Source organism: Penicillium verrucosum, assembly GCF_028828655.1.
Source record: "Penicillium verrucosum strain IBT 35672 chromosome Unknown utg000001l_segment0_segment0, whole genome shotgun sequence".
Lineage (NCBI taxonomy): Eukaryota > Fungi > Ascomycota > Eurotiomycetes > Eurotiales > Aspergillaceae > Penicillium > Penicillium verrucosum.
In genome coordinates, this window is record NW_026643210.1 from 4739914 (window position 1) to 4754242 (window position 14329).

At 48.7% G+C, this 14329-nt stretch overlaps 4 protein-coding genes across 4 annotated transcripts; 3 read left to right on the forward strand and 1 right to left on the reverse strand.

The window, feature by feature from the left end:
• Window positions 1–396: 396 nt before the first annotated feature.
• N7516_001740 (DUF3176 domain-containing protein) lies at window positions 397–2382 on the forward strand (the record flags this gene model as incomplete). The annotated part of the gene is made up of 3 exons (XM_057214460.1): window positions 397–914; window positions 981–1147; window positions 1205–2382. 3 exons carry the CDS (start codon window positions 397–399, stop codon window positions 2380–2382), a joined length of 1863 nt encoding a protein of 620 aa, XP_057076343.1.
• A 163-nt stretch (window positions 2383–2545) lies between these two features.
• On the reverse strand, window positions 2546–7100 carry N7516_001741 (uncharacterized protein; the record flags this gene model as incomplete). The annotated part of the gene is made up of 3 exons (XM_057214461.1): window positions 2546–3288; window positions 3314–6650; window positions 6708–7100. 3 exons carry the CDS (start codon window positions 7098–7100, stop codon window positions 2546–2548), a joined length of 4473 nt encoding a protein of 1490 aa, XP_057076344.1.
• Window positions 7101–7966: 866 nt separating this feature from the next.
• On the forward strand, window positions 7967–9472 carry N7516_001742 (putative flavin dependent monooxygenase; the record flags this gene model as incomplete). The annotated part of the gene is made up of 2 exons (XM_057214462.1): window positions 7967–8037; window positions 8092–9472. 2 exons carry the CDS (start codon window positions 7967–7969, stop codon window positions 9470–9472), a joined length of 1452 nt encoding a protein of 483 aa, XP_057076345.1.
• A 403-nt stretch (window positions 9473–9875) lies between these two features.
• N7516_001743 (uncharacterized protein) lies at window positions 9876–13573 on the forward strand (the record flags this gene model as incomplete). The annotated part of the gene is made up of 5 exons (XM_057214463.1): window positions 9876–10091; window positions 10183–10954; window positions 11004–11731; window positions 11787–12578; window positions 12632–13573. The coding sequence occupies 5 exons, from the start codon at window positions 9876–9878 to the stop codon at window positions 13571–13573; spliced, it is 3450 nt and encodes a 1149-aa protein (XP_057076346.1).
• Window positions 13574–14329: the final 756 nt, after the last annotated feature.

The window sequence follows — 14329 nt, forward strand, 5'->3', positions numbered from 1 at the left end:
TGCAATATCAAAATCCTCCAGTCCAGTCTTCGCAATTTTCTACATTGGGAATACCATAGGATTCGAATTATGCCGCTCTATTCTTATCCATGCGGATTAAATGTCCGAAATATGCCCAAATATCCCAGAAGAAAAGACCTTCGAAGCGCCCTGGAGCGACGATCATCCCTTTCTCAAACATAGCCCCGCATAGTCTCATGTAGCTTGCCTCATGTAGGCTGTTTATCAACATGGGGGCCAAATGCCAAGAGATGAAATGGGGGCACAACATTGCTTAATATGAATGGCGCCCAGTCTGCTCTTTTATGTTGTACAGACTCCTTTGGTACGGTCCACATCGACTCCGTACATCCCAAGCCCCAGGACTACATCCGCCCTTTTCTCTTCGTCTCCGAAATGGTCCAGAATCAAGAACCAGGAGAGTCACCTGTGTCCCCTGTACATTCAAATGAAAATGCTCAAAATGCACAAGAGGAATCACCCAGGATCCTTCCCGTTGAGCCTCATCCCGAACCAGCAAATGAACCTCTAGTGTACGGTACGGTAAACCAGGAAAACAAACCAAAGGACAGAGACCAACCGTCCATATGGCAGCTTATCTCGAGTTTGTTTATCTGGGAGGTACTAGCCATGATCTTATCCTCGGGTGTTCTGGTCGCGATCGTTGTGATCTTGACACAATATGATGGTCGTCCTCAACCGGCCTGGAGGTTAATGTCGCTGAACTCCCTAATATCCTGGTTAAGCACGGTCTCAAAAGGATGTGTCTTATCAGCTATCAGCGAGGGAATAGGACAGCTCAAGTGGGTGTGGTTCACACGGAAGAGCCGACCTTTAGTTGATTTGGGTGCCTTTGATGGGGCCAGCCGCGGGATATACGGTTGTGCGGGCTTAGTTTGGAAACTACGGGCAAGGTATGTATATCTATATATTCTCACGGTCGTGGATCGAATAGGGGACTTATGATATATACAACATAGACATTTTGCAGCTTTAGGCAGTCTAGCCGTTATCCTCGCCATCGCCTTTGACCCTTTCATCCAAAATTTGATCCACTACTACCCTAAACTCATTGCTGATTCCTCGGGGACTGCTATCGTGTCAAGCAACGCCCAATACGATGCTCTAGGTCCTATATTGGAAACTGGTAAGACGTTGAGTGAGGTTCGTTTTGGGCCGAATTGTCGCTAACCCAAGTGTATAGGAGCGTGGTACCTTGATGCGGAAATGAAAGCCAATATTTACAACTCGCTATTCAACAGCGACGCGTCAAAGCCATGGTCCATCCCACGGTATACCTGTAGCTCGGGAAACTGTACCTGGGATCCAATAGCTACATTGGAAATGAGGGCGAGTTGCACGAACATAACAGACCGACTGAAAACCGAATGCAATGACCACGACGAGAAGAGACCTGTTTCAATTGAGCCCATGTGCTCTGTTTCGATCCAAGGTGGCACTAGTAACACCAATAATATATCTGCGGCTTTCCAGTTGAACACATACCACGGTACGCCAATCGTGATAGGATCGACGGATAGTTTCATCTACACAGAAAGCCTCATACCTGCTATCCAGCTTATCGCCCCACATGACCTGCCAGAACGCCAAGCGACATGGAAGAATAAGTTCTCGAAGGATTTCAAATGGGAAGCCATAGAATGCAGCATTGAACCTGTTATCCACAGCTTTAAAGCAAACGTCACCAAGGGCGTTTATCACCAAGAAACACTGGCCATCTCGAAGAACGGATCTTTCGACAACTCAATTCATAAACACTACCGCATGCATCCTCCCTGGGGACCAGAGATGGGCGTGGAACCAAACAAAGAGTTCGTGATACAGAGGAATTCGCTTGTGGCAATCCAATACTTTTTCCAAAACTTCTTCGCCGGCCGAGCGCGGCTCGATCTTTTTGGTTTTACGTTCAGTCCTGACAGCAAGCAATATAAATACGCCACGGCGGATTTGATGCAGTTCATCACACTTGCGAACGTAACGGATTGCCCGGTTGGAATTACTAACAAAATGCAATGTGCTATGGATAATGTCGCCGACGCTATGTCAAAGGCTATTCGGGATAACGCGTCTTCTTCAAACGTCACTACTGCCGGACAGGCAATGTCGGCCAGGACACACATTTCCATTCATTGGCAGTGGATCATTCTTCCCGTGTTGGTGTGGCTGTTGGGCCTTGTCACATTATTGGGCACTATTTGGAAGACTCGCACAGCTAGGGTTCCCACTTGGAAGAACGAGACGATGCCGCTCTTATCTCTGTATAAGGAAGGTCAAAATGAGAAGCCACAAAGTGGCCAAGAGATGAAAAACGAGAGGGTGATGTTATACAAAAGCCAGGGCAAAATGGTGCTGTCTGGGTAGTCGTTAGGGATGCAGACAGGTGTATCCTGCCTTTATTCCTGGAGAATAGAGATCCCGATATGTATATATGAGAGAGTACATAGTATTACCGAAATTTTTAGATTTGTTCAAATGAAATCGTAGGTACATGGACATCAGGTATCAAAATATCAAGACAAACATTTCAAATATTCGCATACAGCGTGCCATCCCGTAATTCATGAACACTGCTGTTTCCACTGTTTGGAGAACCGACCTCAGTGTAACGAGTGCCATCCCGCAGTTCATGAATAGTGACTCTTCGATTGCTTTTGCGCTTGCGATGGCCACGCCTGGAATCCGGACTCCCTGACTCGCTTGGCACTTGACTGCTTGGTGTCATATCGCGCTCCTGGCTGTCTCTCTCAATGGCCGCCTGGAGCATATGGTCTGCGACCCTATCCGAGCCAACTTCATAGTACCATCGACGTAAGCCAGAGGCGTAGGCACGTTCCTGCGCGTCATATTCGACAGGGGGTCCGTTTGTCTCGGCATCGGGACCCGAACCGTCAAATACCGCCCATGCGCTGGAGTCTACGCTGACAAGCATCACAGTGTGATCGAAGCTCCGGACCTTGAAGTCGCGTAAGAGTATGGCGTTGCCTTCTGCCAATGATGGCATTGAGGCCTTGTGGCGCCGGAAAATCTGAGCACGAAGAGTCGTGCCAGCCATGGAGGGGTCGGACAGTTGAATAGTCACGAACCAGTCTTTCGAACCGGATTTGGCTCGGGTTATTGGTGAGGCCTCGTGCACAATTGAGATGGTATCGACCAATGCATTGTAGTGATCAATGAGTGTAGCGAGCGGGGCGAAGTAAGAAAGCTTGCTACGCAGTCCAGAGGCATTACGATCAGGTACTGGGGGCTGTGCAGCGGAAACTGCCGGTGCTTTGGGGGATCCGGTGTTAATCACAACTTCTAGAGATCGGCCAGGTTCGGGCGTTGCTGGGGGGCTCCGCTGCTTCGGCGAGTTCTGAAGGAGGCATGGAATCATCCTGTCCATCAACGTGCATCTCTCGTTGGATATCCTCTATGGGTTCTGCTTCGAGACCATCATCTTGGTCGGACTCCGGGGAGCCAGTAGGCTGCGACACTCTATCCAGACCAGCAGGGGCGTCATTTTCTTCGATCGTGAATGAAGTTTCAACTTCAATATCATTAACCAGCTCACGTGTGAATGCATTTTCCTGGGTGGGGTCCAAGGTCAAGAGTTGTCGCTCAAATGAACGTCTAATGGATGGCGAGACTCGACCGCCAAGGGCCTCGGGTCCTTCGGGTCCTTTGGACCCTTCGTGTCCTTTGGACCCTTCGTGTCCTTCGACAGGCGGTTCATGTTCATGTTTCAATAAAAGATCGGCCATGGCATTTCGAGTAGATGGAGGTATATGCAAATCAGATTGTCCGTCCACAGGGAGATACTGCCCAGCATGAGTTTCGACTGAGGACACGCCTTGATGATGAGATTCAGGCATATCAAGCAAATTTGGATCAATATTGCCTGGTTGCCCCTCATCAGAGTTCTGATCAACTGGCACTTCCATATCTACGCCAACTGTGGCCGCGTCATGATATTCCTCGTCGTCGGCTTCTTCGATCAGCCCCGCATCTTCCATTTCATCATCTTCGTCCTGCTCAGGGTTGGGTGATACGACTTCAGATGGGTGGTCTGTTGCATAGTGGTCTCGGGTCGATTCGTCATCATCCATGTCACTCTCGTCAACTCGATCATCTTCTTCATTGTGCTCGTGCTCTTCACGTCGCTCTGCGTCAAGGTTGGCCGCAGTGTAATATTCATCGTGGTCGGCTTCTTCGATGAGCTCCGCCTCTTCTGTTTCTTTATCTTCGTTTTGCGCAGGGTTGGGCGATACCACTTCAGATAGATGAGGTGTTTTGTAGTGGTCTTGGGACAACTCTTCGTCGTCCATGTCGCTCTCGTGAACTCGGCCTTCTTGTTCATCGTATTCGCGCTCTTCACTTTTCTCTGCGCCAAGTGTGGCCGCAGAATGATCCTCGTCGATGTCAGCTTCTTCGATGAGTTCCGCGTCATCCATTTGTCTGTCTTCATCCTGTTCAGGGTTGGGTGATGCCACTTCAGATGGATGGACCGTTTCATAGTGATCTGAGGTCGGCTCGTCATCCTCCATGTCACTCTCGTGAACTCGATCATCCTGTTGATTGTATTCACGCTCTTCACTGTCTTCGATTTCGTCACTTTCCTCGCTCTCTTCGCGCTCAACCATGTCTGAATCTTCTTCCTCAGCTCCGTGATAGCCACCCTCTCTACCGACATACCACGGCTCTGGATACTGTACACCCGTTGCAAACTCGGCTGTGGCTGGAGGGACATCTGGATATCCAGACTCAAAGCGGTGTGAGTGGTCCTCTCGTTCTGCTGACTGCGAAGCTGAGGCTGCCGGATAATTGGAGGTAGGCTCATCATCACTGTCACTGTCAAGCACGATTACTTCTTGGGTTCTCGTCTGCGAAGGCAGGTTCTGTTCCTGCTCAGACTTTTCATCACTGAACTCATCTTGGTCCAATCGTGTTTCCAATCGAGGATCACAAGGGAAATCCTCGTCTTCATATTCATCTTGTGAATTGTAATTTTCCACTGACTCCGCATAGTACACTTCTTCATCCTTGGCCATTTCATGCTTTTCTTCACTGTATTCTTGACTGGGTGAACGATCGATGTTGTCTTCCATTACTTTTTCCTCTTCCATGTCTCTCTTCCTTTCAATTTCCTCATCTCGATCGGTTATCATTCTTTCGAGGGCATCAATCGCATCCTGATCAAGAGTGGTGGCTAGTTGTGGATAGTTGACTGACTGAGGCTCAGGCTCAGAATGTTCCTTGTGAAGTCCAACATTATCGCTGACAGTTTCAATGCCAAGATCAGCTTGGGCAATATCTGAGCCATCGATCCCTTGTGAGGATTCAAGTGATTCATCTTCCAAGCCCTCCTCCGAGCGCGAAGATGATACTGAATCATCGCGCCATAGGTAACTGACATCAATGAGACGTTCGTCATCTGTTTCATCTGATGCCTGGGCTTCGTCGGCGGCATTTTCAGTGCCCGTATCAGCTTGAATGGCAGCAGATTCGTCGTTGACGCCAGGGGAGTCATCCGATTCACCTGCCGAGCCTGAAAGTGGTGATGCATGATCGCGGTTAAGATCATCCACGGTATGCCTCTGCTCTGTTTCATTTGACGTTTGAGCCTCGTCGCCGGTAGTGTTGATGACCACATTAGCATCAACGACATCTGATTCCTCAATAAGTTCCGCGTCGATTATCTCAACTCCTTGTCTTTCTGGTAGACCCTCTCGGTTTGGATTTGACGCCGAATCATCGCGGAAGCCAAAACCGGCATCTAAGACATGTTCTTGATGGATGGGTTCAACATTTGGATCAACTGGTTCTACTGTCTCCGTATGGATGGGGCTGATGGGATCGGTGTGATGGGTCTCGATAGATGATGCTGCGGGGGTTGCCATGGTGCCCATGTCCACAGGAACAGATCCACTCTCCTGGGGCTGCGTGGGCGCAGTCCATGGCAGGAGATCGCGAGACGAGCCAACATGATGAGATACAAGGGGCGAAGGGATCGGGAGCCCCGGAGAAGGGATGGGTCTAATCTGCGGTGTATCCGTTGGTAGATGAAAAGGTGTTCCATCTTTATCAGCTTGTTCATGAGATAAAGCATTCGACTCGTCGGCATGTCTTTCAAGGATACTCCCGGTCAATTCAAGGGAGGGCTTCGCGAACACTGGAAGCGGATCTTCTGGTGCATCCTCTGTGAATGTTGGAGCTTGGGCAGCATCCGTCATCGGTTCGTCTGAAGGCTCACTCGCCAAATCTGCCTCATCGAGCTCTTGGTCGATAGAATGTATCAAAGCCTGTTCCCAATCCACAGGGGCTTCTTGCTCATGTGGGCTTTCTGGTTCATCGATAACACGCCAATCTTCCCTGTGCAGGCTATATCTCGGCTTTTTCCTTCCTTTCCCGGGAACAAATCCATCTTCCTCCGCAAAATCATGGAAGGTGGAACGGATTGTTCCTCCGAATGAGGTCCGGGCAGACTCAAGGAATACCGGTGATCCCCAGAGGCGTGCACTAGAAGGCAGGTCAAGTTCGGGATTGATCGATTTCCCACTAGGGGTTGTAGGCGGTGCGGATTCGGTTTCATGCGGTGCTGTCACTTGCGGCTCAACTGATATTATCAACGGGGATTGGGAAGATCGGTAGATCTATATGGACAGGAGTCAGTCGCCGTAAAATCCATACCCAGTTTGGAAGCAACATACCTCGAGAAACACGCCATTCTCCCAGTGCGCATCCCATGCGACTGACCTTCCTGGGGTTTGCTGGACGCCGTCATTGCTGACAAACTTGATATCTTTCAAGGCCAGACAAACAGTATCCCCAATTCCGACATGCGATTCTGCGACCTTCTCTGCGACCCGCCCATGAAACGTGGCCTTGATTTGTCCTTTGGCGCCCCTTAGGCGGAAATCCGGCTCCGCTAACAGAAGGCTCACAGACTTGGTGGAAGAGGAGTATGGCCACACAAGTGCCACAGTTGCAAGAAAAGACTTTTCGGCCAGTTGCTCAATGTCGGGAGAAAGCTGAGCTATCGGAACTCTGGTCAAGTGCCCCAGCGCGGGAGGCTGCTCGGGAGACTGCTCGATCGCATTCATTGCGCCGGTTTTCCCAGGCCCGACTGTTGTTTTGTCAAGCTGTCAACATGTCAAACAGGAAGAATAGTTGAGATAAAATAAAGAGAGGGTTTTTTTTTAAAAAAAAAATGCGACTAAAGAAGACCGAAGGCTGAAAGGAAAATATGTAAGGGAATATTTCGTGCTACAAAGAGTTGACAAGCTGAAGCTCCGTCAGGTCATGGTCCAGTAAAAATATGACGGGAAAGGTGTAATTTACGTATTGTGTAACCCAAAATTACCCCTTGGATTACATTATCTTGGTGACAATGGAAGTCTTACCTTTATGAGATACTGTTTCAGGATTCGTTAATTTACAATAATTCAAAATTAGAGTGATCAAGTGAAAGAATGTGGTTCCAATGAGTTCTATAAGATGTAAATATGAATCCTGGAGGTGCCTTTGCAATTTGCCTCATGGCATTGGAATGCGAATATATTAGAGTCATCTAGATTTCCTATTTAGGTAATTTGAACTCCGCCTCTTGTATCTCCATCTATAGGATTCCGATATTTGACCGTTGCAGGGTTAGATATTATAACTATGTATCAGGCAATTGGTCAACCATCTGTACTTGCCCTTTGCTCCCTCATTTCAGATGTACGTAGTATGATAGTACACACTGTATACCCTCCGATTAGATAAAGCGGGGTTATCGTAAAACAGGTACATACAACATTGTAACCAGCTAGTTAACTAAATGAGATAGTACGGAGTACACTTAACGCAACTCCACTATGGCGAGGGCACTAAGCATCAAGGCCACTTCCTCTAAGTTGTATCTCGCAACGGAACTGAATTTCGAACTACATAGATTACTCGTAACCATCAAGACCTCGTTGAAAGCATGGCAATCACACATCCTATTCGTCGAGTAGCTGTCATCGGCGCAGGGCCGTCTGGTCTTGCTGCAGTCAAGTAAGCGGGTTTGTTACATACTCGCCCCCACCATGACAATGCTGACTGACTTAGATACCTCCTCGCCGAGAAAAGTTTCGATCAAATCGAGGTCTTCGAGCAAAGGAGTTCCGTGGGAGGAGTTTGGAACTACACGCCGAGTTCCTCAAAAAAAGGGGTTTCAACAACTGTGCCACATTCAACGCCTCACGAGCCAGTCGAGAAGCCAGTATGGGTTGATTCTGCTGAGGGGCGTGAAGCAACATTCGTGTCTCCGCTATACGATCGACTGGAAACCAACATCCCTAAGGAGTTAATGCGTTATTCGGATCAAGCCTTCCCATTGGAATCCCAGCTGTTTCCCAAACACAGGACAGTGAGACAATACCTGGAGGCTTATGCCGAAGATGTCAAAGACCTCATTCAATTTGAGACACAAGTCTTAGAAGTGAAACTCAACGATGAAACTTTAAGCACCTGGAGTTTAACAACAAAGAGCCTTCCAACCGGCATTGACACAACCCACACCTATGATGCTGTGGTGGTTGCAAGTGGTCATTTCACGGTCCCTTATATACCCGGCATCTCGGGGATACAAGCCTGGGATGCATCATACCCAGGTGCCATCTCTCATTCCAAGTTTTACAACTGCCCAGAAGATTTTCAAGGGAAGAAAGTGGTTGTGGTGGGAAATTCTGCTTCCGGGCTTGACATTGGTGCGCAAATCAATGAAGTAAGCCAAGGCAAACTTTTGCTCTCGCAACTATCTGAATCCTCTGCACCCCCGAATGGCGATAAAATCATATGCCCGCAGATAGTCGAGTTTCTTCCTTCGACAACTCATGACAGAGGTATACAGTTTGCGGATGGCTGCATTGAGGAACATGTTGATGCCATTGTCTTCTGCACCGGTTATTTCTATTCATATCCTTTCCTGGCTTCACTCAACCCACCAGCTGTGACCCACGGCTGGCGAACAATGAATGTCTACCAGCAGTTGTTTTACATAGACCACCCTACTCTGGTATTCCCAGTGCTTTCGCAGCGGGTCATTCCATTCCCTATGGCTGAGAACCACGCTGCTGTTTTTTCTCGTGTGTGGTCTGCGCGGCTCACACTTCCATCAAAAGCTGAGATGAAGGCATGGGAGGCTTCTGAAATTGATGCCAAAGGAGATGGAAAGGAGTTTCACCTGCTTCCATTCCCTATGGATGCTGACTACCTTAACTTTCTCTACGACTGGGCAAAAAAGGCCGAGGCACGACCTGGACTGTCTAACAATGGACAAGGCAAACTTGGTACTCGGTGGGGTGAGCGGGAAAGATGGGTGCGAGCCAATATCCCAGATATAAGGCGTGCTTTTATACAGCGAGGTGAGAAGCGAGGCGAGATCAAGAATCTAGCAGAGCTTGGGTTCGACTTTGAAGAGTGGAAGAGGCAACAAGATGATCGTTGATTCATTGCTCAAGGTCCCATCTCAACCTGTACCTACAACATTAGAGTGATGTATATCCATTAGAAATACAATATTTGTACACCTTTGAATTATTTTAGAGACAAATACGCCTATAAATTTGACCAACATATCACTATTCCCAAATCTTGTAGATTACAGCCGATAAGCGTTATCACGTGAAGCGGGCTCACTATCCGTCCGTCCGTCGCGCCGCGCCGGGCATTACCCTCTTTCATATACCTTCGCCTTGTTTTGGGAAGTGATAGATGTTGCCCAGGATTGAAAATTGTATGTGTCTTGGATCAATGCAGCTCGTGTGAGCTTAAGCTTGAGTATTGAACCTACACTCTCATTTCACCCCAGTTATGTTGTCCAACATCTCACCAAGACCAATCGCCCGCACATGATGTTTCGGGAGAAGCCTCACCCGCCGAAACTCGATAGTCAGGACAGAAAGAATACTGACAGGTCTCCAGCTACATCTGTGGTTATTAGCGATAGCAGTCAAAGCAGCGACGGTAGTGATTCGGACGACCAGGAGTGGCCTATAAAGTGTATCCTCCGTGAAACAAACACCGAATATCTTATTGATTGGGAGGGTCCTTACGATCCAACTTGGGTGAGTCTCTGTCAAATGTCTGGACACAAAAGGCATCAAAGAAATGTTTCGCGAGCTTGTGCTAATAAATGCGCTTGCCTTCGTTGTTTAGGAACCCAAAGAGAACGCGAGCGAGCTTGCTATACAGGTCTGGAATAAGCGGAAAGCTCAGCGACAAAGCGAACTAAATAGGAAATCGACACGGGAGAGGGTCACTCGATCGCCCAGTGTCATCGAGGTTTCTTCGCCATCAGAAGCAGACATAGGCCTAGAGGACCGCAACCGCACGCCCTTCGACAGCGAGATCGAGCAGAGTGACGCTGACTCTGATAATTATTCAAGAGCTTCTTCATCACTGTTTGTACAACAAGAGGGCCTTTCAGAGATAGTAGACTCTCTTCAATCCCAGTACATTGAAGCCTCGGGCCGCTTTTACGGGACCGCATCTCCATCCCAATCTCTCTCCGATTCTTCTCTACCCCTAGCGACTGGATCAACAAACTCTCGCTCGCAGGCGGACGCCCCATTTCTTGAATATATTTCCGAGTCATCTACTCCGCCTGAATACCTGCTACCAGGTGAGTGGAACGACAACAGTACGCAGCATCCTAATGCGACTTTTGACTCAGCGGACGACTCGGTTGACAGCTGCTCATCGCATCGACAGTACTCTGAGGAAATCAGCAACGTGCTTCGATTCTCACATCCGAACACGTCGGGTCTTGGACTGAGCTCTAAGGTCTCTGAAATAGCTGAGACGCCTGCTCATCCAACAGGCTCAGGGGCTGGTTTCTCATGCCTCTGCTCTTTTCCTTTTGATAATACTCCATCTCACAGCCATTTCACTTCACAGCCTCTTGGCCCGTCTGGCCGCATCGTCAGAGGTAGTGTCACATGCGCGTTGAGTTTGACATTTTGCTCACATTTTCACAGACTGCGAGTTTGTCCAGTCAACTTATCTAAGCTCAATTCCAGAGACAGATTTTCAACACTTGTCACAACATCCAGAACGTCTCAGCACTGAACGTTTCACTCAACCGACGCTTTCATTTTCAAATCGTGTGGGAGAAGGACCATCTGCCGAAATCATGGCAGACAAAGAGCCCAAGCCATCGGATCCTTCTCTCTCTGATGCTCCTTTGGACCGATACAGTCAACTGCCAGGGTCAACTCCCACGGAAAAAATGCGGAACGCCTGGGCCCGACTTAGCGAAGAGAATCCATCTGAACTACCGCAAACAGGCAACGCCATCCAAACTCCATCTTCCGTGGGGGATATCGAGGCTTCGATCCCGGTGTCTGTCCCCGAAACAACTGCGCCACTTAGTGTCAGACCCGACACAGATTCCTTTTCCCATTCACATACTGCAGTCCACCATGGCCATTCTGAACCTTTACTACCACCATCAGAACTAGCCAACGGAGGCCATATGAGTCAACTTTCACTGCAAACTATCCACCCCAGCGCGTTGACTGTGTCCTGCATGGATGATGAGGTTGTGCCCGGGTCAGTCCACCTTGGGCCATCTGAATTTGCTGTCACCCTTCCGATGGATTCCCGTGTGAAGGATGACTATGAACGAGTGCTATCAGATGCAGCTGCAAGCATCCGCCAATTTTTCGAAAGCTTTCAGCTGACTACTCAAATCTCTGAGTCTGAGGTAGATGGAGAATCTTTCTTGAATATAATTCGTATTGCTAACATTTTGTGCACAGCGAGAGGTTTTACACTCACACATGCGAGAGGTCATAGCGCGGTTGAGCAATGTTTCGACCCATCCGGACTTGAACATCTCCGACCATTTGAAAGATGCTGATCCCGACCTTGCGAAAGAGGCATCCTGGGCTGAATACTCCAGTGCAAAGTTTCTCCTACTCGGTCATCTCATAGAAACTATAGGTACGAACGAGCTCCATATTATTCTGGCTGTTCAAGACGAGAAGAAACAGGCAGTTCTTGAGCGTTATCTCCAAGGGAAGGGCTTTGCCTACACCCGACCCCGTGGAGAGATGGGCACCACCCTGGAAGTTTCCTTAGCCAAGGGGTCGCTCAGCTTTGGAATTCATTCCAGTGAGGCCGCCCGTGAACTCTACAAGCCGCCATCTGCTATTTTTGCGTTGGATTCATATTTTAGACCCAGAAGTCCGTCCGTGCAGCACCTCCGAACGACTTATGCCCGAAACGGGAACTTGCTTCCCGTCATCTGGTTTCTTGTCGCCAACACGAGTGAACATATCGAGCGTTGTTTGCCCGACTCACCAGAGCCAGATCGATTGCGTTTACTTGTGCACTACATTGCCCGTCTCCATGACGAGGTCGGTGATCTCCAGGATGATGCCTTCGGCGTACATGAAGATGCCGAAGAGATTCTTGGATACCTCTTGGATAGTGTTGCTGGCTGGCCACTGCCTACCATTGAGCCTTTGAATCTTGTGTCTCTAGCGGAGTTAGAGTGTTACAGCTCTTCCTCTGACGAGGTGATGCCGCCGGCCCAGAAACGCACACTGGTAAGGATCCCACATTTTGATTTATCTTTAATTCAACTAACGTTTCGGAGCAGGACGAAGAACCCGAGGAACACTCGTCAAAGCGCGCACGAGTCGGTACCCAAGAGAACAGCCAGTTGACTGAATCCACCAAGCCTCCCAGTCAAACATTGGACCGTGATTTGCAATCATTAGAAAAGAATCTTATCCAGATGAAACAAATTCACGCGACCGAAAAGGCCCAGTTGCAGGCTGAGCTTGCTCAGGCAAATTCTCGATTCCAGGAAATGGAGAAGTCGCTGGGTATTCTACAACACCGTTACGAGACTCGGACAAAAGAACTCCACGTCACTCGCCAAGAGCGTGATCGCGTGACTGAAAGCAAGCCGTCTCTGGAACAGCGCGTCGAGAAACAAAAAGAGACTATCTCTAGTCTGAAAGAAGAACGAACAGAGCTAAAGCGAGAGCTCGACGAAGCCAGACAAGCACTCAAAAATGGCGGTGGCAGTTCTGCTGAACTGGAGACAGCACGCGAGGAAATCCGCCGCCTGGTCAAAGAAAACTCGAATCTTGAGCGCAAGGCTGAGTTCGAGAAAAACCAATCCGAGTACATGCGAGAGCAATATCAAACTGCGTCTACAGCGGCCGCTCAGTCCGGCACAGAAAGCCGCCTTTTGGCTGCCGAGAATGAGAAACTAAAGCGCAAGGCTGAAAGCAATGCCGTCCAACTTCGTGAGCTGCACATGAACGATGAGTCGGTCCGTCATCTAGCTCGGGTTGAAGAGCTAGAATTAACTCTCGCTACGCGCGACGAATTCCTACGCAGGAAGGAAGATGAGCTTCGTGAAATCCGGAAGAATCGTCCATCGACTCGCTCGACTAGCACTCAACCACGAAGCCCAAAGTGGGCCGGCAGCCGTCCGACCAGCCCCGGGGTTGGTCATAATGGTAACGGCAATGGCGGTCTTGGGGGCAGGGGCAGTGCGCTACGATATAGTTCAGAGATGCCTTTCTAAGAAAATTACTCAATCTCCCCCATCTCCCCCGATCTTCCCACGCCTCCTGCTATTGATCATGTTCTTGGCGCGCGTTTTTCTCACCCTTGCCAATCTATGACGTCTAGACACGATACATAGACAGGCCATCTGCCCTTTGCGAAGCATTTCACAATCACATTAGCTAGGTCTTTATTCATTTGGTCCGTTCTTTACGACATTGCATCATCCTGGCGTCCCATTCATTGCGACTTTCCCATTTACCCATGAGCGATTTTCATTTCGCGAGAGTAAAGCAGGTCTCGGATGCAACGGTATCTCAGTCTTCTTGTGTCATCCCCAAGCAAGTGCTGCTGCTTTATTCGATTTTCGTGGTAGTTCTTTTCGCCACAGCTCCAATGACAGATATCTTAGTGTTTTTGTTCGATTTTTAAGCTGCACCTCCTTTCGGCCTTCCCGGGCTGGAAGGTGTTCAATGTTAAATTTTACCTAGCTGTTCTATCGATGCCTTTTAAATAAAACCAACGCTTCCGATTGTAAAAAAAAAAAAAAAAAAGAGCAATCTGAATTTCATATTTGATAATTAAAATGTAACCCACAAGTAGCGAAGGGCCACAAGACTATGGATTATGTATACACTAAGATAATAAGACAGGGAAGGAAAGAAAGAACTTCGTCCTGGGCAGCAGCGTACAGAATGGACAGGTAAATAGAAGACAAAAGGGTCCATGTCCAAATCTCCAGGAAATAGACATGTCGCAGCGCCAAGATGCGATG